Source organism: Zophobas morio, unplaced genomic scaffold, assembly GCF_036711695.1.
Source record: "Zophobas morio isolate AGI-343-1 ecotype UQ-CSIRO unplaced genomic scaffold, CSIRO_AGI_Zmor_V1 ptg000487l, whole genome shotgun sequence".
Lineage (NCBI taxonomy): Eukaryota > Metazoa > Arthropoda > Insecta > Coleoptera > Tenebrionidae > Zophobas > Zophobas morio.
In genome coordinates this window covers 15,453-37,227 of record NW_026972590.1, presented here as the reverse complement: position 1 = coordinate 37,227, position 21,775 = coordinate 15,453, and the positions used below count along the sequence as shown (strand labels likewise).

Below are 21,775 nucleotides of genomic sequence, written 5' to 3'. Positions count from 1 at the left end.
TCTTAAACTATAAAATATTAAAAACAGGGCACGTATACTAAGGATTTTATTTTTTATGTTTAAGGCACATAGCGAAGACGCTTTTATATATACAGTAGAGAAAAAGAAATTAGCGAAGTGCTGATTTAAGCATAAAAAAAAAAGGGCTTAATAGATTTAATATCTTTAAATTATTAAAACATCTAAAAAATTAAAATTTTCTGTCAGTTCAAAATCATGGGTTAATCACGAAATAACTTCTCTGAATATCACGACACCTTGATTTAAATTAGTAAAGAAGAAAAAGAGGAAAAATATATTGTAAGGGTGCTGACGTTACTGTCAGCTAGATTCCAAAGTAAACTATTTCCATCTGTCATAGTTTAGGCCGACTAAATCTTTTGTTCTTATATTAATATTTAATTAATGCTCCTGAATTATATATAATAAAGGGAAGGATAGGAGCTAAAACTCTTTTAATTACTTTGTACTTTACTGAAAGGTGTTACCAAAACACCATATTTATTTTTTTAATCTTCATTTATGAAGTTGTCGTTCTACAGTTAAGGATATATGTCCTTTTTTTCACTGCTTAACCCCCATATGCTCTTTAGTGAAGAACCGGAGAGTAAACTCCTGAGAACGGAAAGTTTACCTTAAATCCTTTAAAGGGCAAAACTCTAGGGCTTAAAATAGATTTGTTTTTTTCTGCGAAATCACTTCCTATGTTGAAACTATACTTAAAAGTCCAATATTTTTTTTTAAAATTTGATTCTATATACCTCAATTAAAAATATCTCAAAATGAACAGTAAATCAAATGTTTACTTGCCTATCTAACCAAAAAAAAACCTTACCTCCAGTAATAGACACTTTTTTTGTCCAATAAAGAGATCGCGCAATTCGTGCTTAACATAACGTTCAGTGGTAACTGAATTTACCACTGTCGTTTAGGGTCAGTTTTCATAGACTCACTCCTCTTGCTAGGCTATAAGTGGTAAACATAGTAACCAGTAACTTATACAGGGATAACGGTCATCTAGCATAGAGTACATTACTTACATATTTTATTTACTACTTATTAAAATTATCATTAATTATTATTTTTACTATTAAAGTTATTATTACTATTATATTATTAATATTATTGGGCGTAAGGGGTTGTATTTTTTTAATGTTCAGTTTCTGATAATTGGGAAGAACCAAAAGGTGCTTAGGTAGCCTACATTTGGTTATAACACAGTAAGTTATTGTCGTAGATAGCAATTTGTCAAAGTGAGCACCGGTCTGCTCAAAGCATTTTTCTGCGTTGTTCTAATCATTTCCGTAATAAATTTAATCTCCCTAACAATTATTTTAAATCAGCTTATTTAACTTCCTCTTTTTAAAAAGTAGGTGGTTTAGTACATTGCTAATAGTTTTTAATTTGTTAGTTACGTAGTCCCAAAGAGCACCCCGCTTGAACTAATGGTCAATAACCACTCTAAGATACTTAAACTGCAAGAATCAGAGGAGATCATTATCAAATAAATTGTAAGTTGTTCACCGGGCGATGTTTCCTTTCACCCGAGACCAGTAGGGCATTGCATTTTGCGGTTAAGTTTAAAATTATAAGATGTGAACCACCTTCAAGGAGGGGTCTAAATATAATTGCATATTTTTTGTGGCCCACGGAACTGAATTTATTATTTGTATAGATTGCAGTGCCATTAGCGTACTGCGCAAGGGGAAACAGGGTCGGCTGTTGGAGTATATCAGAAGTGAAGATGGAAAAAATAGAGAAGATAAAAGAAAGCCCTTTGGACCCTACAAAAAGGGAGTACGGATTGGAATCTAACCTTTGCCCTAACCCTCAGGTACAAAGAATAATAACGCTCGCTGGTCAGTTTCAGAATTAATCCTTTGTGGCATATGTTATCAAAAGCGCCTTCAACATTTTAGAATACAAGTATTAACGCTATTTAACGGGCTCATAAAACCTCAAGATCGGTTGAGTAGTGGAAAGGTTATTATACAATGACAAAATTAAATAATTTTTGAGCTCATGATTATTTGAGCAAAATTTTCATATTATATAAACTTTACAACTAAAAAGTCATTTATGAAATTAAAAGAAAAGTGACTGCATATTGTTAATAACATTAAAATATAATGTTAACCATCGAAGGAAGTAATAATAATTTTAAATCTATAACTTTTTGTAAATTTCTCATTAAACTCCTATACAAAGTAAATTATAGGTTTTCATTACCAGGAAACAGCTAATTGGGGTAGTATATCGGAAAATATAGCTCTTTCGGCTATTTTAGGGCTATTATTGGATAGATAGTTATGTCATGCTTATGCTGCTTCTCTTGAATATTTTATTTAAAAAGCTTTAAAAAGTTATTTCGCTAAGATTGAAAAAAATTGATGTTAAAAAATTAACGTTATACCTTTTAATTTAACAACCCACGACACCACATATACTGCGTCTGAAGCCATCGAAGATTTACTAAGGGGAGGTAGGAAAACTAGTGTTAGTCAACTTAAAAAAGACTTTATATGAGGTATGACAAACTTCCTGAGAGCGTTAAAACAAGAAACCACGAAAGCATCCTAACTAATTAAAGGTAAACTATATACTATGTAGCGTGCATGGAGTACCTTAAGGCCCTTTGCTTTCATCCGTACCCTTTTTGGTATATGGTAGACCTCTGAGCCCTTAAAAATATAACGGTGTTATCCGCTGGATGTTGTCCTATTTAGCTCAATTTATAATTCATTAAGCCCCAAAAGTGTTACAAAAGCTGGCAGTTAAAAATTTTAAAAAAAAGGTATTTGTTTATCTCTTTACAAGAAAAAAATAGTACAATGCAATCTATGAAAGATTAATGACAAATGATTGTAGGCAACATACATACATATAAAAGTAGTGTACCAAGAAAAAAAAAAATTGATCGCGACTCTATATTCTTGCTTTTTAACCTTAAAAAAAAGTATAATTTTAAAAATTTGATATATCAAATGGTTACACTGCCTATACAATCTCCTGTAAAGCCTTATACTCCTCTACTTCAACGAGAGCACAAAAGTATTCATATAAACTATTGCAACTTTTCATTAACGCTCCTGGTATATATCTTAATTATTATAGCTATATAAGAGTTATGCTTATATGTTGCCCCATGGCAACCTTAGTAAATTACAAATGAATTACGTTACTACATAGTGTATCTGGACTAAGCGCTCTCTCTATAATCTAAATGGTCTTAAGCATGATAGTAAATTAATAACCTATTAAAATAGGTAACTACAGGAGATACCGCGTCAAATCTTTAAAAAAAAGAGTCTGTGAAGAAAATTAGAGAAACTCTTGAAAACCATGATAATTTTGCAGGATAATGACCAGAAATTTATAGCTTTTGTTTGTTTTCATGTCAATATGAAAGAGTAACCACGCTAGTGGAATTTTTAAAACCTCCTTTTCGTTTACCCCTTTTGCCATTAACCTTAAACGGTCTTTTTGTGCATCGCTCCATGGTAAGATTACAGTGGTGCTCCGGGGGTAAGTCTTTACGAAATAAAGGGCTTTGCACCAATTTCTCGCGTAAGGTAGTCATTAACAAACTGCTGTATAGTCAAGAACAGCACGAAGTAACCGCTTTTGGCACTCGTTGCAGTCATTTGTTATCTGCAAAGAAGCTTTTGAACGTTGCAAATCCCCCCCCCTAACCTACACGCATAGATAATGTAATCGCGTAAATCACTTAGAGGAGACCACTTGACTATATTGGAAACCCGCTAAGCGAGGATATTCCGGTTAAAGATAATAGCGGAAAGAATCCAGTACAACTTTAGCATGTTTTAACAGGAGCGCAACCAGTGGCGTTCCGTGTCTGATGCAGATTATGTCGAGGGGGGGGGGATCCGTCGAAAGTAACAGAGGAAATGCATTACTCTGCATTAGATAAACGAATCTAGATGCGCTTGCTTCCATCTTCGGACAACTCTTCGAGAGGTAAGAAACCTAAGAACCACAAGTGATTTTTATATTCAAAATTGCAACCTTGGGCAAGGAGGAAAGAAGAGCTGCTGCACTTGCTTAGAAGAGCAATTTATTAGGCACGGCTGGTACTGTTCAACTGCGTAAGTACCACCCCTGACAAGAGCATTGCTCCCGAGAGGCGGTCACCACCACCTCTTCCCCGCCCTAAACCTCACTACTGCACTAAATTGCCCTCTATTCTCTTTTGGCTGTAGAAAATTTATTGCAAACATGCTACTTAAAAGGGTCGAGTTGAAAACCCGAATGAGAGATACCCACATGGTCGAACAATCATACAAGTATTATAAATTATTTAAAGCATCTTTCCTGGGCTATCAAAACATCGTACTTTCCGAAAAAAACCGAACCTATAGTTATAATTTAGTAGACCTACTTTCAGTAGTCTCTAATGGCGGACTTTGCACTTCAATTGTCGATGGAAATGGTTCGGGTTGGTTTGCCATCCTAGGATAGACGGCAGGTTCTATGTCGTCATGGACTGGCCAAGTGCTGTTATTTTATACTCCGGCGCCTTCATGTAGTACTTACTTGACGATAACATTATTGAATTAGTAGCCTTATCCAATAGCATACTAGAGGCCGTTATGCTAATAAGAAACAAACACCAAGTTTAAGAGCCGACTAGAGCGCGTCACTGCCGATAGCGATAAATGCGTTTAGTCATCATTGGATGGCTTACCTATTTTGGTTTATGGGCTTCCGAGGCAAAAAGGCACTCAGCCCCGACTACATAACCAAAGAAGATGCTAAAAAAGGTTACCGCTCGCGAGCTTTCTTAGCTGACTTGCAAACTCTGTGCTGTTATTTGGCTATATTTTGATGTTAAAAATAAATTACTATTATGATGCTGTTGGAGACAACGAGCCATAATATTTTCTTGAACCCAGCCGTCCATCTTAGCTGTTGTGGCAGGTCGGTTAATAGAGGAGCGTGTTGGTCGAAACTCGAATTATTAGTATGCTTTACTCACAAAGTATCTATGCACCTGCAGCTCCTCGCTTTCGTTAAGAGATTAACTTGCGGTTTCAACTTTAAATAAACGTTGGCATATTTTTTATAAATGTAGAGGGCCTTTAGTTTCGTTTAACACGTAGACTCCTATGCAAGCTGCGTATTCTGGGTGTCTCACAAACCCTACAAAATCGGTCTCAAGTGGTTCGTAGGTGACCGTAGCTTTAGCATTCATATCAGCACTCTGCTATTACAGGCCGGAATGGCTCGGAGATTCAGGTGGCCCCTGTTCACTATTTATTAATATCAGTCCAGAGAGAATAAACACACTCAAACCGCAATTAGTAACGACACAGAAACGGGAGTTAAAAATCAGCGGTAATAAGCAAAGCACTTTTCGTTCATAGAATTTCACTATGGTTGCCTGTGTCCCTTCGCGGTCAGGTGAAAAGTTGCTTCGTCCTATCAGGTTTAAGAGGTGTCGCCGTATTTTAGTGGTTAAGAGGATATACGTTCGGGGTTGTGGATTCATTTTTACCGGCACAGTTCTCTTTTTCGGTCTTCAATGTCTCAGTACTTAATCCCTCCCCCCTCCCCCCCACAAAGAGCTTTATTGAGTGCAAAATGCCGTGAGGCAATGTCGCGCATATAGTTGTAACGAAAAATAAAGCATAAAAGACAAGTGCTTTACCTACTATAGTGCGCTCAACCATTGCGATTTTTAAAATTAACCCGCTATATAAAGTTTAAGGAATTTTTGTTATTAACGCTCACCGAAAGTAAGAGCCCAGCCTATAGCGAAACTCGCCATACGTAAACTGGGTTCTTAAATCTATCAATATAAAATATGGTTACTAATTAGTTTAGCTTCAATAAGAAGTTTACTAACTGCTGCCTACTTCTTTTAGAAAAATACTTATGACGAAAAGGAAAAATAACAAAATGGGTTTATTTAGCTTCGCTGGCTACACAAATTAAGTACATAGTATAAGAGTAACTAGTTTCCTTTGCAGTAGGAAGACCCAAAACAAAAAGTATACAATTGATTAATTAATGTTTAACAGATGCCGGCCCGTCTTACGCGGTGAACAAAGGGTAGGGACGTAATGAACGCTGCCGACAGGTGCAATTCTCTAATTGACCCTGGTAATAAGCATTTATTTTCTGAGCCAAAATCCTTTTTTCTGCTTTAAATTGAGCTTGAAAAAGTTCTTGCTGCTGTCTGTTGTGCTCTAACACTTTGCTTTTCATCAACAGTAGGAGTTGCTCGTACTGTTGCTGAAAGCACCGCTTCTCGCTTCTTTGAAAGCGCTCTATTTTTTCACTTACGTAGCATATGTACGCTTCCTTTCTTTTTTGAATAAAGTCCAAATCTGTCTTTCTCAGAAAGGTAAACCCTGCCTCGCTTGCCCAAGTCGAATCTTCACAATTGTTGAAGGTCGGTTGATGCCCGCTGGCAAACATAGCCTCGCAGGTCTCCTTGACCACATGTTCAATCCATCCTTGTGCATAGTGCCTTTGCTCTTCTTTAAGAATATTAACGAGGTTATTAAGTTTAAAGATATCTTTTTCTTTTAGCTGTAAAACATCATTCATTTTTCTAAGACTTTCTTTGCACCGGGAAATTTCCCGATGTAACGAATCGTCTAATAATCTACTAGAGGCTAGATATTCACCAGAATTTTCTTTATTAGCTCCCACTTCTTTTTGCCCGATGTCTAAGTTTCCAGCTTCCTTTTTTTTGAAGTTAACGACCTTTTCAATAAACGCATATAATTCTTTCTTAGTAGTTTCTTCGAAATGGTCGAATTCGGCTGCCGTCTTCTCAAAATAATTTGTAGACTCCATTAAACTTCCCGACCTTTTCTCCAAAAAGTATCTAGAAGATTCTTCCAAGAGTACGCGCAAAAACTTTTTGAACGAATCGGGCCAACATTCGACTAAGAAGCATACATCCTCTTTTTCTGGACGCAGACCTTCAAGGGTGTTCGTTCGTTCCTTCTCTTGTAAAATCTTATTTTTTTCTTCCAATAAATGCTGGAGTTGTGCCTTTTCGGACAATAATTTTTTATTCAACAATGTGAGTGATTCTAGTTGCGCTAAACTTTCTTCATTGACCTTTTCTACTTGCGCCTTTTCTGTTGCAAGCTTTTCTCGCTGAGTGCATTCACTCTCGAGCGTCTCCTTTAACGAGGTTATTTCGTGGTCTTTCTTCTCTCTTAGGCTATCGTATCTCATCTTAAGCTCTTCTAAGCAGGTGGTCACACGAGTTAACTCTGCTTCGCGAGAGCGTATCCCCGCTAATATTTCATCCTTCTTTTTCTTTAACTCCTCCAATATGTTTTTCCACGTAAACTCGCTCTCTGTTCTTCTTTCAAGGAGTGGTGATGTCTGAGCCTCGTTAATAAAGCTCTTAAGTAACATTAGCGCCTCTTCCTTAACGGCCTCCAAATGTTCTATGAAATCGTTGAGGCTTTTATTAGTATAAAGTAGTTCAGCGTTTTCCTTTTTAAGAGCGTCCAAAAGGGCATCTTTCAGGCCTACATCGTTTTTCAGGTCCTGAAAGTTATTCATTACGTCTTCAAGTTCCTTTTCCTTAGCTAAAAACTGCTCCATTAAAGCGCTCTCGCGAGTTTGAAGGCGCTCTTTGGCTTTATGTATGTACGTTTTCAGAGCTTCTATGTTTATATCATTTCTTTCATTGCTCTTTTTATATAAAATTAAAATGGCCTTTAATAACATTAATGAAAAAAAAATCACCCAAATCCGTGGGCAAACTCCAGCAACGAGGTCTCCACTAGCGCAGTCAAAAGTTGTCAGAAGGTCCTTAACGGCTATTTCAATTTTCTGAAAGTCGGCGAGATTTTTTTCCTGATCTTTAAAAACGAACGTTAACACAAAGACAAGTAGCGGTTTTGCTCGTGTTAAGCGCGTTTCAATGAACGCGTAGTATGGACGTATCGTGTAGGTTCAGCACAATGATACTATATGTTAGTGTAGTTATTAAATAAATTGTCAAACAGGTTTCAAATGGAAGTTTATTTACGACTTTGATAAAGTAATACGTGAAGCACGCGATGTATAATTAATTATACATATTGAAAAGTAACACTATTTATAAAGCGCCTCTAGAAAGATACTAAGACTAATGCAGTAGAATTTATTAAATATTTTTACTAATAGTCATTATTTATCTAGTATTATTAAATTTGCTAATTATGGAGTCCCAAAGAATAATTTATTCGTAACAGTTTCTGGCAACAGGCGTAAGAATTCTTAACTTTTTTAAACTAGTTTTTTCCACAAAAACTAGAAACCTACAATCGCTTTCATTAAAAAATAAACAGAATTATTACAAAGTTGCAATGTGCAAGATTCCCTTTCCACGCGAGATTCCCACTCCGAAACTTTTTCTCGAAGGCACGTTTTCTCCTTAAATAGTGTTGACTTTTTAAAGAAAGAATAATGAGCAAAGGCAAATTACCTTCTGCAGAGACAACACTTGATCTCTGCACTCGGAAAGTTCACTAAGTACAGATTCCAACTGTTTCTTCAAATTGTCTACAGACATAACAATAACAAAAACTTTATATAACATTCAGTAATAATAAAACCATTTTGCTCGCACTGCTGCTCGTTAAGATATCTTTCTTCGGAATGGCGCACAACTTCCGTTTTAAGCCGCAAATTTTCTTCTTTTAGAGCATGCAGTTCCTAAAACATAGTTTTGAATTATGTCAAAATTGTAAAAGTAAAACAACTTACTGTTTGATTGCTCCGCAAAGATTCGTTTTTTAAAGACAATTGAGTTTCCAACTATTTTATATAATTTCCCTTATTATACAAAGACAATAGTCAAATTATAAATTATAATTACCCTTTCAATAACTAAATTACTTTCCTTAATTCTCTGTTCTAGCGCCGAAGAGCCAGAGCTTTCGAAATGATCCTGCTCGAGCTCAGCTATGTACTTTTCACGAGCGAGTAACTGTAACAATAAGTAGAAAAAGTAAAGATGGTGGGAATAACTATATAAAAGTGTCTGCCTGTTCCTTTAATCTTATTCTATCTTTATAAGAGCCATCTGCTAAGTTAGAAATTTGTCGCGATAAATCGCGGTAGACGTCCCTTAGCCTAGAATAAGACTCGAAGCAGGACGCACACAGTGAGGCTGTAATAATATAAACTGCGAAGGCTCATGAAATTACCTCCGTACAATCTTTGGAATAAAGCTCTCCGCTTTCGACCAAATCTTTTTTTAACTGTTGAAGAATTTTTGTCAATACTTCGTTTTCTTCAATTACGTATATTTAGCTTCTTTCAAAGCTAAGAGAAACTTGAAAAGTAACCTTGTTCACATGAAATGGCTGTAGCTTTAGAACACTCACACTCATCGCCATAATCATTTTTTGAAGCTTCAAAATTCAAGTCTTTTTCACTTCTAGGCGAAGTTACTTGAACAACGTTACTGATAACCGGGCTGGTTATTGAGTTTGTGGTTAAACCAAAATTATTTTCATAAACGGTTTCCACCAAAACCTCGTCTTCCTTAATAAAAGCAGTGGTTTGTGTGCTACCCACTGGCTCATCTTTGCTCCAGATAGTAATATTTTTTGTGCTATTTTGAAGGCAAGAAATTGTGTTATGAATAAATTGTTTGCTGGGCTCCTTTCTATTAATATCAGTCAGGTTGAAAGGTTGATCAAAAGGAGTTTCCAAGTGCTCGCTTAGACTGGATAAGTCGAGACTTTGAGCACCCAAGTTTTCGCTAATCATATTAACACTGAAATTGCTACTAAGTGAATTTTCTTTGGAAGAACTTTTTTCAAAACAGTCAGTAATATTGGAGGCTTCAAACTTCTCACTTTCTTGAAGAGTCAAGTTGACAGTATTTTCTTTACTTAAAATTTTCTCTGTAATGGGCATTAAAGGCTGACTTGATAAATCTTGAGATATATTACCAAAAAAATAATTGCCCGAACTAGTATCAAGATTACTACGTTCGACTTCAAAAGGGGGTTCGGAATCTAATAAAGAGTCTTTTACTTCACATAACTGTACTTTCCCTAAATACAAGTGACGGTCAGACTTAGTATAAAGCTTTTGCTCTCTAGTCCTCAATTTTTGAAAACATTTTATAGAGTTTTCATCTTCAGACTCTGGCAGTTGCATAAAAGAGGCGCCTAGCTGGGCATCTAGTAGTTCTTCTAACTCCAAGTTGCATTCTTCATCACCACTCTTGTTGTCAACAAAAATTAAACCGCTTAAGTTAACTTCGTCAGGGAAAGAAACAAAACCTTTTTGCAACTTTGTAGACATAGAGTAATAAATTTCAAATTTCAAAAGTTAACTAGATAAATCTTAAAGATGTAAAACACACAAGGCTAACTACTCCGCTATTCAGGAAACCTTTGAGTTCTTGTCAATTACCACCATATATGTGTGTAGAGGAGGGACAAGTAACTACAAGATATTAGACGCCGATATCTTTCTGCCCCTATGGATGGCCGTCCACTCGACGATGTGTGTCGAGTACAAACATCGCCTCAGTCCGCTCTTAGAGGCTGTTAGCCAAAGTTAAGGTATTTTTCTTACTGTAAAGCGAGACGGGTATTTTTAAGTCGCGCGTACCACTTTTTGCCTTAATTAAGTCGACAAATTTGGTGTCTCCTCGCATTGGGAAGAACTGCATATTACGTTAGTGCACCTCTAATATTAGGAACTTCCGCATTTATTAGATTATTTCTTCTATCCAAGTTAGTCTTTAGTGATAATTGTAGGGAGTAAAGTATTGACGTACTTAAAACATATTATATTAGCCAGCGCATAATACTATATTTGCTATAAGCCCATATATTATTTATTTTCTATGAGCAGCAATAAAGAAACAATTTATAGCAGGGCACTCTCTCACTATTTTACTCTCACTTTTTAGCTGTGTGTCGTTCTTTCTATTATTTGAAGTATGAAGTCTGAAGAATGATTGCTGGCAACAGGCTTTCGGCCAAATCTATTCGTTAAAAGTAACAAGTAATTCCTTTAAGAGGTAGCGAGCTTATTTTAAAAAACGTTTTCTTTTATTCCAAATATCCCTTTTTAAGCTTAAGTAATTACACTGGAAAAGCTTATATTCGTCGAGAAGAAGCTCTTCTGCCTCCCGCTGTGCGGAAACCGAGAACTAAAAATTAATTGTGCTGCAAGGGGTAAAGCATGTTTAATTTGCACAAAGCCTCATACAACAAGAAATTATATAAAGTTGAGGCAGTTTAGTCCTATTTTTTTTTTATAAAGGAAGCCTTCCACTAAAGCACCGTGGCTAACAGCATGATAGAAGACGCCGGATGTTATACTCATTCTAACCGTTCTTCCAAATGAAAAATTTTCAGAAAGATTAAGCAAAGAGCTCGTAGGGTAGCCTTAATAACAATTGTTAACTGCTAAGGTTTAAAGTACATAATTAAATAAATATATATAATAAAAGTATGAATAAATGGTGTTAATAATAAAGAAGAAAAGATAAAGATAACGATATAATAAAGAGAAAATAGACTACCGAAAAAGAGGGCCTTTTTCTCGACTTTATACGGTCAATTTATTTTTTAAAGCTACGAAATATTATATTGCTAAGGGGTCGATAAGTTCAGTATTATTATTTTTTAATTATATTTCTATAACGATTGAAATTTTTTCATATAAACTTAGTGTTTTTTAATCGTTCTTCATTTAATATAGCTTAGTTTTATATCATATTACCTATACAAGGAGATATTTGTTCAGTTGACTTGGGCGCTTTATTTTGCGATACACTGGTATACAAGCTAGTGAAAGTAAATTTACGTCCAAAAAGTTGGTAATTTTAGGCAGTAGTTTAGTAAGTTCGTATATCTACGAGGGTGGAGCGATATATTCTAGGCCTAAACGGGAAAACAAATATTTTTTGGGTTTAATTTATCTTTCAACATAATCTCCTTTGGCCTGATGGACTTATTCCAACGATGTTATAAAGCCGTTACGCCAAACTAATACGTTGATTTGTCCGAGGTTCTCAAAATAGTCGTTTACAGCGTCGATGACTTTCGGGTCGCAAATCTTTTTCCACCAAGCCGCTTTAAGAGGTTTGAAAACAGATGCAAGTGGCACGAGACAGTATGGTGGGTGGCGATACAATTCAAACTTTAATTAATGGGTTTTAGCCATTGCAACTAATGCATTGTCTTGATGAAACACTATTTCTTCTGTCCTTTAAATCTCTTCGTAAAATTTTCCCAGTAAGTGCGCGTAACACTCCCCTTGGTTATTTTTCCCTTTGGGGAATAATCAAAAATTATCCTACGCATAACTTGGTTAGCCGTTGCAACTATATTTTCCTTCCTTGAACTGGCTCTCCTTTTGCGGTACATCATTTCTGCTGTGGTTTGGTCTCAGGAGTATAGTGAGGGAACCACGTCTCATCTCATCAATAGTTATGATTCGACGTAAAAACTTGATCTTATGGCTCTTATAAAAAGCCAAATATTCGGTTAAAATTTTCTTTCAACTTTGTTTTAATCAGGTGTCAGCAAACGCGGCGACCATCTTGCGTAAAGCTTTTTTATAATTAGATTTTCGGGTAATATATTAAGTACTCGTTCCGTTAACAAAAAGCTTACAGTCTACGCTTTCTCTCACTATTACTCTGCTATCGGTTAAAACGATTTTATGGATTTTTTGCACCTCTTGCGTAGTTACTTTAATGGGTTGTCCATGGCGCGGTTCGTTATTGGTGCTTTCCGACCCATTTTAATTCAGCACCCAGCGTTTAACGCATTCGATGAAGGAGTCCTCAGTTGCAGTTAGATCCTTCAAAAAAATATTTTTACTTATCGCACGCATTTCAAATTATTTCATTGTACTATAATTGCTTGAGGCGCTTGTTTGACGGACTGCTGTCAAGACAATACACGATATATTTACTTGGAACTTCTAAGATAACCCAATAAGGGATATGTATTTTTTGAAAAATAAAATTATCATCGCGAAATCGGAAGATAACCAATCAGCGGTATATGATCAGTTTATCAACGCATATTTATATTATTGGTGGGAGTTGAATTTATAGGTATATTGTATTGTAGTAGTGCTGAAGCATATTTTGCCCATCGGAAGTTATCTCTATAACAATAACATATCAGTAATCTCGAAGCACTCGTTCTTTTCAATTTCTTAATAATTTTCCCATATGCCTTCTTTCAAATCTCTTTCTTTCATTTAGTAGTTACGAAAATTTATTAAGCTTATACTTAACGCCCACCCCTTATTTTTTCATGATGAACAAAGCTATTGTTAGCGAAAATCGATTACTCGATTCTTCTAACATAGATGACAATCTTCAGGCCCTTAAGCGTATAACTACGGTATTATTAACAAGACAGTGTTTTCATTATTTTAAACACTGCATTTGAATTACAGCTTATGTCTTCAGGAGTCGACGTGAGTTGTTTTTTTCCTTTCGTTGTAAAGAAGATCGTTTCGGATTGCCTTGAAGTAAAAAGACTTGTATATTTATACATCTTAAGGTATTATTTATTGACAAATTTTATAAAAGTTTTTTTTATACTCTTTAGCTTATCTTTAGCTTTTCTTCCTTTAGATATGCAGAAAAGGAAGCGGAATTGATTTTAATGTCTGTCAATACTTTTCAGAAAGATATAAAGGTATTTAATTTTACTTAACATTCATAATTTTGTAAAGCTTTTGCCTAAAGGTTTCTTAAATTTAATACATATTACATGGTAGCTCTTACTTTAAATCCTTTTATTATTTTAACTAAAAAGATTTTCATTAAAAAAAATAACCTTTTAGTAAAAATATAATAAAAATATAACTTTTTCAACTTTTTTATACACCACTAATAAATTTTTAGACTTTTGTATGACTAATCGTATTCAAACTCATAACAAAATCCAAGCACACCGATCCTTTTATACGAGCCAACGCTTTGCGTGCGCTGACAGGCATTCGCCTTAAGCTTCTTGCACCTATTATGCTTACAGCTGTACAGGTTTCCTGCCTCTTGTATTTTTTTTATTTTTCGATCAATCATAAGAATTTATTGCCCTTACTGAGCTATTAATCCAACGGCTTAGCAGCGTTAATTAATAATATATATTTTATGTTAGGCGGTTGATTTTTTTACTAACCAATTCCCTTTATATTAAATATATGATAATAATAATTATTTCTTTCTAGTACAAATGTTTATAGAGTCCAGAAGTTTTCTCTTCTTATTAACTTTTTGCTATAAACTTTCTTGTTATTATTAATATAGATTTGTATAGTAATAATTATTTTATTGTTATAAATAATTTACTACCAATAAACTTCTCTTTAAAGATTTTATTGCTTTGTATTTATATATAATCACTGAAGGGTTCCGCCCGCGATTTTTTCCCTTACGTAAGAAAAATCACGGCGCACGCTCTTCTGAAAATTTATGCGCTGGATGCAACCTTAAAAGATTCCTTGATTGAAATTTTAATTCAGCTTCTACACGATCGTTCGTTGATTGTACTAGGAGGCTCCTTATTGGCCTTTCAAAATATTGTATCGGCTTCTATTTTTTATTATATATAAAAATGAGCAACGTATAAAAGGACGTTTAAAAAAAAGGAGAACTTTTTTTTTGAGTTATTAATTTCTACTTGTAATAAAGAATTTTTTCTTAGCTATAAATAATTCAATTAATTACGGTCAAGTCAACTTTTTAGCGGAGAGTTTTTTTTTTAACGATTAGAAAAAAGGCTATTCTGTAAAGGGTGCTTTGCTACTAGTGCCCCGAAAGACACGACTTACTGCACGCCCACTACCGTACGATTGTGCGTCGAAGCGTGGATTTCGACGAGTGGAGCCAACTTATTGCTCTTCAGCTGTTGACTCAGTATGGAAGGTCTTCATACACCTGCAAAGTTTATAACATCGTTGATTTCCCTTTAATTTAGTAACTTGAATTTTTTTAAAAATTTACTTTAAAAAAAGTATACTTAGATTTCTATGAGCTTTTTAGCGCTTGCATCCTTGGCTTCTTATATTCTCCTTTCTGCTTTCTTTTGTTATAAAGAACTATACTTTCTAATTTTTCTCTGCAGTGATTGCCGTTATTACATAATAAAAAATATTTTTCTGTCCATCAGAAAACTTTAAACCACTTAATAACGAAATCTTAACTCATAAATAAGAGTGCAATTTGCCAATCCCAACCGAGACGGCAAAAGTTTTGATAATAGTAGCTCTGAGGGAAGCGTGGCAACTTTGAAAGCTTTAGATCCTGATCACAAGTGGAATATGCATCTAATTATAAAAGTGTTGATAATAACCATCATCATCAATAGACTGCTTCTTGAGTGTATGCACAATTTATTTTACAGCAGAAACGGAGCGGTACGAAAAGAAGAGGAATAATGACTAAATGCTAATATTTAAATGACCTTCAGGTAGTTCTAGAAGTCTGCAAACTTTACTATTATCTCGCTCCGTACAGCGAGTTTAGTCAAATTGGCCGGGCGATGTGCAGATTCGTGGCTTCCCGCAAGGAAATATCGTATTCTTTTCTGCTCAATATAGAAACGATGAGGTACTTCTTTAGATATCCTTTTCTATTGGAGTAACTCTTTTTTGAAAATACTAATAGTAAACGCCATCCGGAAATTTTTACCCCGCATCTCCAATCGTTTCTTGTATATACGAGTGATCCCCTTCAAATAAAGTTGACTAAAATTTCTATTTTGCTGAACTTGCTTAACGACTCCAACGTTTCCATTCTGTTTAACGAGCTAAAAGTAAAGTTTTCTTATCTTATATTTTTTCTTTATTTCTCTATTCTTTTTTAGATGTACTCCACCAACGAGAATCCGAAACTGTGCGAGGCGGGTGTTCAGGGACTGGTCTATTGCGTCTCACTTTTTCCTAAATATTACAAACTTTGCCTTAAAAGCCTTTTCCGGCTGATCACCTCGAAAAAAGGCATTGATTAGTATACGATTAACGCGTATTTAATTTCAAGTGATGTCTGTATTATTTGCTTATACTTGAATGTTATAGTTGGAGAAATTTTTTTTTGTTATTTTGTAGAGTACTTAATAGAGAAAGGCACTGTGGCGCTAAGAAACTTACTCCAAACAAGCCCCAAAGTCGATATGAGAATAGTTCGCTATTTGTCGAGAAAATATCTAAAAGGATCTATAAAAGTATGTTACTTATTCCTGCTCTGTAACCAGTAACAAACCTTCACAGAAACTTATTGGCTTTCACAGACCACCGAAGCGCAGCTGTCCGTTCTATGGCTCGTGGGGGAGTTCGCCTACAACGAGAATTGGGCGCTTCAAGTTTTGCAAACGGCCGTGAAAAACTACAAGAATTTGGTAGTGCGATACTATTATATTATTTTTTGTTATGGTAGAATATTTTTATTTTGCAAAGTAGGATGATGAGGTAAAGCTTCAGGTATTGAATTTTGTTTCAAAGTTACATGTGGCCAACGTGGAGAGCAGCGCTGAGTATCTCGAGTATATATTTTTCTTAGCCAAAGTATGGTGCGTATCTATAAGTATAGCAACAAGTATACTGATTCCCACTTTTTGTAGAATGATCAGAATACTGATATTCGGGAAAGAACATGCTTTCTTAGTTCGCTGCTGGTAGGCTCTCTGATAAGCGCTGCGGAGGTCCATAAGGTGCTGCTAAGTAGAAAGTCGGTTTGTTTCCCGAAAGTTCCATCTTGTTAGTCTTTAAACATTATATTTCGTGTAACCCCCTCCTCTCTCATTCCTGATAAGCCACCAATCGGGACCTTGTGCTCGGGACTCTTTCCCATTTGCTGAAGCGGAAAGTGTGTGGATACCGGGAACTGCCTAAGTTTTCTCCTACCGCCGGCGGCTCTTCCCTTCGCGAAGTGAAGCGCTCGTTTGCTTGTTTTTCTTTTAATTAATATTTATAAAAGCAGGAAGTGCGTGCGGTTGAAAATCCTCTGCAAGAAGAAAAAGTCTTATCTTCTGCATATTTATTAAGCAGCAATCAACATGAACTTGACTCGGTTGAGGAAAATTTTTATTTGGGCATATCTTCCGAAGAAACTAGAAGTGATTCGTCCGCTTCAGAAAACTCAGAGCCCATTGATTATTCTTCGGCGGACAGCTCCCCCACGGAGCGGGAAAGCTAAACTTTTTTATATAGTTTACGAAGTTGTGTATAAAATAAAATAATTTTTTTTTTAACGCAAGGTTAAGATATGACCCAATGCTAATATAATAATAAATTTAAATCATTTATTAGAGTTATTCTTTAAGTAGAGTATAGGTTAAGGGGAGCCTTCACTTCCACTCCACGAATCTTCGTAATTAGTAGGACTAATGCTTGCCGTTACCGGTGCTTTGAGGAATAAATAATAGCAAGTAGTGTCTACAAAAACTCTACAGGAGGTGGATATACTCCTTCCTTCGTCGGAGGTGGGCGTCCACGCCAGAATCTTCCCGTCTGCTCCTCCTGAATACAATTCCTAAATTCCTTTTTTCAGAAAGTAACGGAGAGCGCTGAAAGTCAATACGGGAAGATATGGGTGGAACGCGAGAGCATTGACAGTCTCGTAATGACCCCTCAGCACGTGGACTAGCTCACCCGTGTGAATCTACGGAAACTTTCTTAAAGTTGCCTGGAAAAACTCAGCGACAAAAAAATTTTTTAAGATTCGTTATACCTCGTACACTTTTATAGTGGAGTGACATGGAACATATACAAGAGGCCTCGGAATTGTTAGAGAAACAGCTAAAGTCCGGGCTCGCCTGGCTCTTATGCCTGTTGAAATTTTTTTAAAATAAGATAAACGTAATAGTACTGCTGGAAGAGTCGCACAATACAGAATTATTATCGTAGAGAAATATAAATAGTAACAATTCAAAAAACGGACCAGGGAAGTTAATTAACTTATTAGTGCCTAAATAGTAGTTCCACACTTTCAGTTTTGAATCTGAGCCAATACTTAACAACTCAAAGCCGTCCGGCGTAAAGCAAAGTCCAGTGACGACACCCGCGTGTGCGCTTTCAACTTCGTAATTTGTTAATTATGAATTGGCGATGCCAAAGTGTTTGAAAAGGAACGGCTATACCCGCTTTTTTGATTCTCTTTGTGTCAAAAGTATTTGTTCTTTGCAGGTAATAAAGAGGTTTTATAGTCTTTCTAACATCCCAAACCATAATCATCTCGTCCGAACTGTTAATAGATAAGATAAAATAAAATTGTTACAAGAATATAAAAGTTTATAAAGTGAAGATGAAGCGTTCGAATAAGGAATCGCAAGTTTTTTTTTTTGGCCTAAGCAGTGGAAGCCGCGAACTTGGTGATACCCGGCCGATACGAGGTTGTACTGATCACGTGGAGACCACTTGACGTCGAAAACGCAAGAACTGTGGCCTGTAAAGAAAAAAGGGGGAGTCTTATAACGGGAGATCTCTAAAGAACCTTTTAATATGTGCACAGCCGTTCCGCTTTGCAGATCACAAAGCTTTACGTTGGGATCATCCGTTGCGGCTTCGTTTAAAATTTTATTATTTGTGATTCAGCTTTAATAATTTTTACCAGCAATTAAACTATGAAAAGTAGCGCAAGAAGACATGGCTTGCCCGTTTACTTTCCTTTCCATCTTAAAATCATAAACAGGCTAAAAAAAGGAAACTTTAAAGTATTTAAAAAACTTCGAGTAGTTCAAAGTTTATAAACTGGTAAGAATTATTAGTAGAATAGAAATAAATTTCGTACAAGCATTTTGTTAGTGTCCCAAACTTTGATGCACTTATCAAAACCCGAACTTATGAAAATTCCAGTATCGAAAGGGAACCAAACAACGCAAGAAATAGCACACTGGTGGGTATTCCTCGTTGCGTCTCTTTAAAAAAAAAGTTTCTCTAGAATTTCGCTGTGAAACAAACCTAGTCACCTGGCGGCCTCACATATGGGTTTAAGCTCTACGCTAGAACTCGAATCACTTGGAAAAGTGGGGAAATTCATTAAATCAAATATCGCAATTTTGCCTTCGCCTTATAAAAAAGAAAACTTTATAGGAATTAAAAATTATAAAATAAATTTACTTGATAAAGGGGGGAATATACTGATGCAGTGTTATATATATAGCTTTGAAAATTGAGGTAGAATCATATTCAGATATATATATTAATTACTCTTGTGAATAAGATAACTAGTAAGGCTGACTAGTAAAACTAGATTATTTTTTCTTTAGAAAAGTTTTAGAAAAGTTTTACAAATCAGGTTAAACTTATTAACAGCGACACTGATAAAAAAGAGAATAATATGCTAACGCGTACGAGTACATTATAATTTATTATTAGAAAAACCGCTTTTTTATTTCAGGCAGTAATAATTAAAGAGAAAAATTATATTAGTTTTTTGAGAATAAAGTTAATATTCAAAAAGTAACTTTTACTAGAGATAAAAAGTCATTATCTGAACTTAAAATTGATATTGTTTCTACGAAAAAAAAGCTAACTTATTTAAACAAACTTTTACAAAAGTAGCATATCTTTTAAATATATAAAAAAAAATAGTGAAGAAAAGCCGAGATGGTGTTAAGTTGTATTAAAGCCCATTATAAATAATTAAATTAAAACAGATTTAAACGCGTTCAAGATGTTGTCAAAGGTACCTCCTCCTGATAAAAGGTAGCGTTTTTCACTAGTGTCGATAGAGAGAGAATTTACAGAAGGATGGTGGACTCGAGCAAAACTCTTATAGCAGGATAGATCTAGATCTATATATATATATATGATTAACGTTTGCTAACTTAATGAAGAAATTCGTCACAATAGGAATTTGAAAAAGTGTATGAAAAGTTAATAAGTACGTAAAAAACCATAAGTTTTCCTTATTGACTCACGAGTTATAAATGTTTGAGGACTGATCTGGCCTATTTCTCGAAGAAAGAGACTTTTGAGCATGATTAAAATCTCTCTAACTAAACTATTAAAAGGGCATTGAATTGCAGCACCAGCCGTCACGGAAACTAAAGGGTTTCAGTTACAAATATGAATTGCTACTTTAGTACCAAAATTAAAAATTACATCAGATTTTTGATTAGAATTGAAGGTTTTTTATTCACATATATACAACCGGTTCAGGGTCAGAAACTCTCTTAAATTATATTAAGATATTAAGTACTGCCTACTATTATTAATGTAGCTAGTGGGTATATAGTACTAAATAAGAAGGGTTATTTTCACTATATACGATTTCGTCGCAGTTTTGGGTTTCCTATTGGTATTTACTTTCGTTCTTACGCGGTTTGTTAGCCTAGTTTGCTTAGGGGTACCTCCTCTAGGTGGGAGATCTTCCCAGACACAATTTATCTATAGTTACAAAAATCGTAATATTACTTGTAACTAACGAGATATCTGGGAAAGTGAGCAAAAGTCTTGATTTTCTTTTAAAAAATTTGGAAGAGCTTTTATACTTTAGTGGGCTTCATAGCTTGCTAATACTTTAATGTTTGCAGATAATTTAGTAAGTCACTACTTACCTTATAAAACGGACAGTAACGCTTTAAGCAGTATATTGATAAGTTTAAACTTTTTACCTTTTCATCTTTTCTTTAACTGCTTCCCAAAATTTTATGTAATGTTCTATCTATTACCAATAAGAAATGGAAATGAATATAGGGTCAACTAGCCGTATGAAACTGCAGCAAAAGCTTTAGTTGTTACTTTAACTTGAAGGGTGGCCGTAATGGCTAGTGTTATCTTCTTAGGCTCTGGCTAAAGACTTTAAGGGGTTTGCCTGTAAGTAGGTTGCGTTAGTTTAAACGCTAGCTAGGCTTAATAATCCATTTCCTTATAATTTAGATAATTTTGTCGTATTAATACGAGGACCTTTTTTTTAGTTTCGTTAATCCCTTTTTATCCAATTTTGCAACCAACAAAGGAGTACAAAGAAAGACTATTAAACTAACTATATATTTTCCACCACGCCAAAAGGTGAATGCCCAATTTATAGAATTCCCAGTGAGACATGGGCCCGCAAACTATTGTAGTTGAAGGACGTGATGTTTCCAGCTTTACATCGTTAATGGATAGTTTTAAACAATGAACTGCATACCTCGAAGCGATGCCACGGTATGCTGGCCCTGAAGGGCGGAGGCTAACTGGGGGGCGGGGGCTTTAATGTATTTACTTTTGCACCTAAATACCATCTATATAAAGCAAATTCTTAAACTTGAATTTACTTCTAAACTAGAAATTTGTGCTTTTTAAATTGCATTACTAACATAGGGAGTATCTGAGAGCAGTATAAATAAAATACGGAGCAGTGGAATAAGTTCATATTTTTAATATATACAAATGATTTTAAACAGTAGTTTTGCCGTCCTTTACATTTATAGAGTTCACCTATAGTGCGGTAATCTCTTGTTGTGTGGACACCCGTCTCTATTTATACCTTGGGGCTCATGGGATCAATCTTAATTGGATAATTCTCAAATTATAAAGTCGACCTTTGGTTGTACTCAAAAGTTCATAACCGTTTAATAGACCCCTCCGGGCAGTTTTGCAGCTCCCCTTTTCCCTGTCTAGCACATATTGTTTAAGAAGTCGTTTTTGTCCAGTGTCTCAGATTGTGTACATATACAGATTTTTTTCAGGTTAAGCGTTAGAAGACCGTAGTAACCGCAAGCTGTGATGGCCTTTTTTTATATATATAAATTGCAATACTTAAAAACAATTGGTAGGTTTTTTTCAATCCTACCGTTTGATATCTTCTAACTGT

The 21,775-nt window shown here is 35.2% G+C and overlaps 4 protein-coding genes across 23 annotated transcripts; 1 reads left to right on the top strand and 3 right to left on the bottom strand.

The window, feature by feature from the left end:
- Positions 1-5,912: 5,912 nt before the first annotated feature.
- LOC135121085 (CAP-Gly domain-containing linker protein 1-like) lies at positions 5,913-8,958 on the bottom strand. The gene is made up of 7 exons (XM_064045386.1): positions 8,855-8,958; positions 8,743-8,793; positions 8,592-8,691; positions 8,462-8,538; positions 8,334-8,409; positions 7,738-7,853; positions 5,913-7,683 (listed from the first exon to the last, which is right to left on the bottom strand). The coding sequence occupies exon 7, from the start codon at positions 7,591-7,593 to the stop codon at positions 6,055-6,057; it is 1,539 nt and encodes a 512-aa protein (XP_063901456.1). The 5' UTR covers positions 7,594-7,683; positions 7,738-7,853; positions 8,334-8,409; positions 8,462-8,538; positions 8,592-8,691; positions 8,743-8,793; positions 8,855-8,958; the 3' UTR covers positions 5,913-6,054.
- A 71-nt stretch (positions 8,959-9,029) lies between these two features.
- LOC135121094 (uncharacterized) lies at positions 9,030-10,334 on the bottom strand. The gene is made up of 3 exons (XM_064045423.1): positions 9,327-10,334; positions 9,186-9,271; positions 9,030-9,111 (listed from the first exon to the last, which is right to left on the bottom strand). The coding sequence occupies exons 1-3, from the start codon at positions 10,294-10,296 to the stop codon at positions 9,070-9,072; spliced, it is 1,098 nt and encodes a 365-aa protein (XP_063901493.1). The 5' UTR covers positions 10,297-10,334; the 3' UTR covers positions 9,030-9,069.
- Positions 10,335-13,144: 2,810 nt separating this feature from the next.
- LOC135121087 (AP-3 complex subunit beta-1-like) lies at positions 13,145-17,176 on the top strand. 7 transcript variants are annotated; one of them, XM_064045391.1, is made up of 17 exons: positions 13,145-13,370; positions 13,426-13,532; positions 13,607-13,670; positions 13,925-14,017; positions 14,386-14,559; positions 14,787-14,902; positions 15,192-15,290; positions 15,345-15,393; positions 15,447-15,586; positions 15,644-15,791; positions 15,843-15,975; positions 16,084-16,199; positions 16,266-16,373; positions 16,435-16,539; positions 16,596-16,731; positions 16,788-16,903; positions 16,952-17,176. In XM_064045391.1, exons 1-17 carry the CDS (start codon positions 13,281-13,283, stop codon positions 17,168-17,170), a joined length of 2,013 nt encoding a protein of 670 aa, XP_063901461.1. In that variant the 5' UTR covers positions 13,145-13,280; the 3' UTR covers positions 17,171-17,176. The 7 variants fall into 7 exon arrangements, with proteins under 7 accessions (XP_063901461.1, XP_063901460.1, XP_063901459.1 ...); XM_064045390.1 differs by having other exon boundaries at positions 15,192-15,393; positions 16,955-17,176; XM_064045389.1 differs by having other exon boundaries at positions 15,192-15,393.
- Positions 17,177-17,299: 123 nt separating this feature from the next.
- LOC135121090 (DNA excision repair protein ERCC-8-like) lies at positions 17,300-20,175 on the bottom strand. 14 transcript variants are annotated; one of them, XM_064045399.1, is made up of 13 exons: positions 20,080-20,175; positions 19,872-20,021; positions 19,665-19,769; positions 18,942-19,041; positions 18,764-18,890; positions 18,584-18,665; positions 18,467-18,535; positions 18,114-18,418; positions 17,915-18,052; positions 17,705-17,802; positions 17,555-17,635; positions 17,440-17,506; positions 17,300-17,379 (listed from the first exon to the last, which is right to left on the bottom strand). In XM_064045399.1, exons 2-8 carry the CDS (start codon positions 19,954-19,956, stop codon positions 18,204-18,206), a joined length of 783 nt encoding a protein of 260 aa, XP_063901469.1. In that variant the 5' UTR covers positions 19,957-20,021; positions 20,080-20,175; the 3' UTR covers positions 17,300-17,379; positions 17,440-17,506; positions 17,555-17,635; positions 17,705-17,802; positions 17,915-18,052; positions 18,114-18,203. The 14 variants fall into 14 exon arrangements, with proteins under 14 accessions (XP_063901469.1, XP_063901483.1, XP_063901482.1 ...); XM_064045413.1 differs by having other exon boundaries at positions 18,114-18,411; XM_064045412.1 differs by having other exon boundaries at positions 17,306-17,506; positions 18,942-19,057.
- Positions 20,176-21,775: the final 1,600 nt, after the last annotated feature.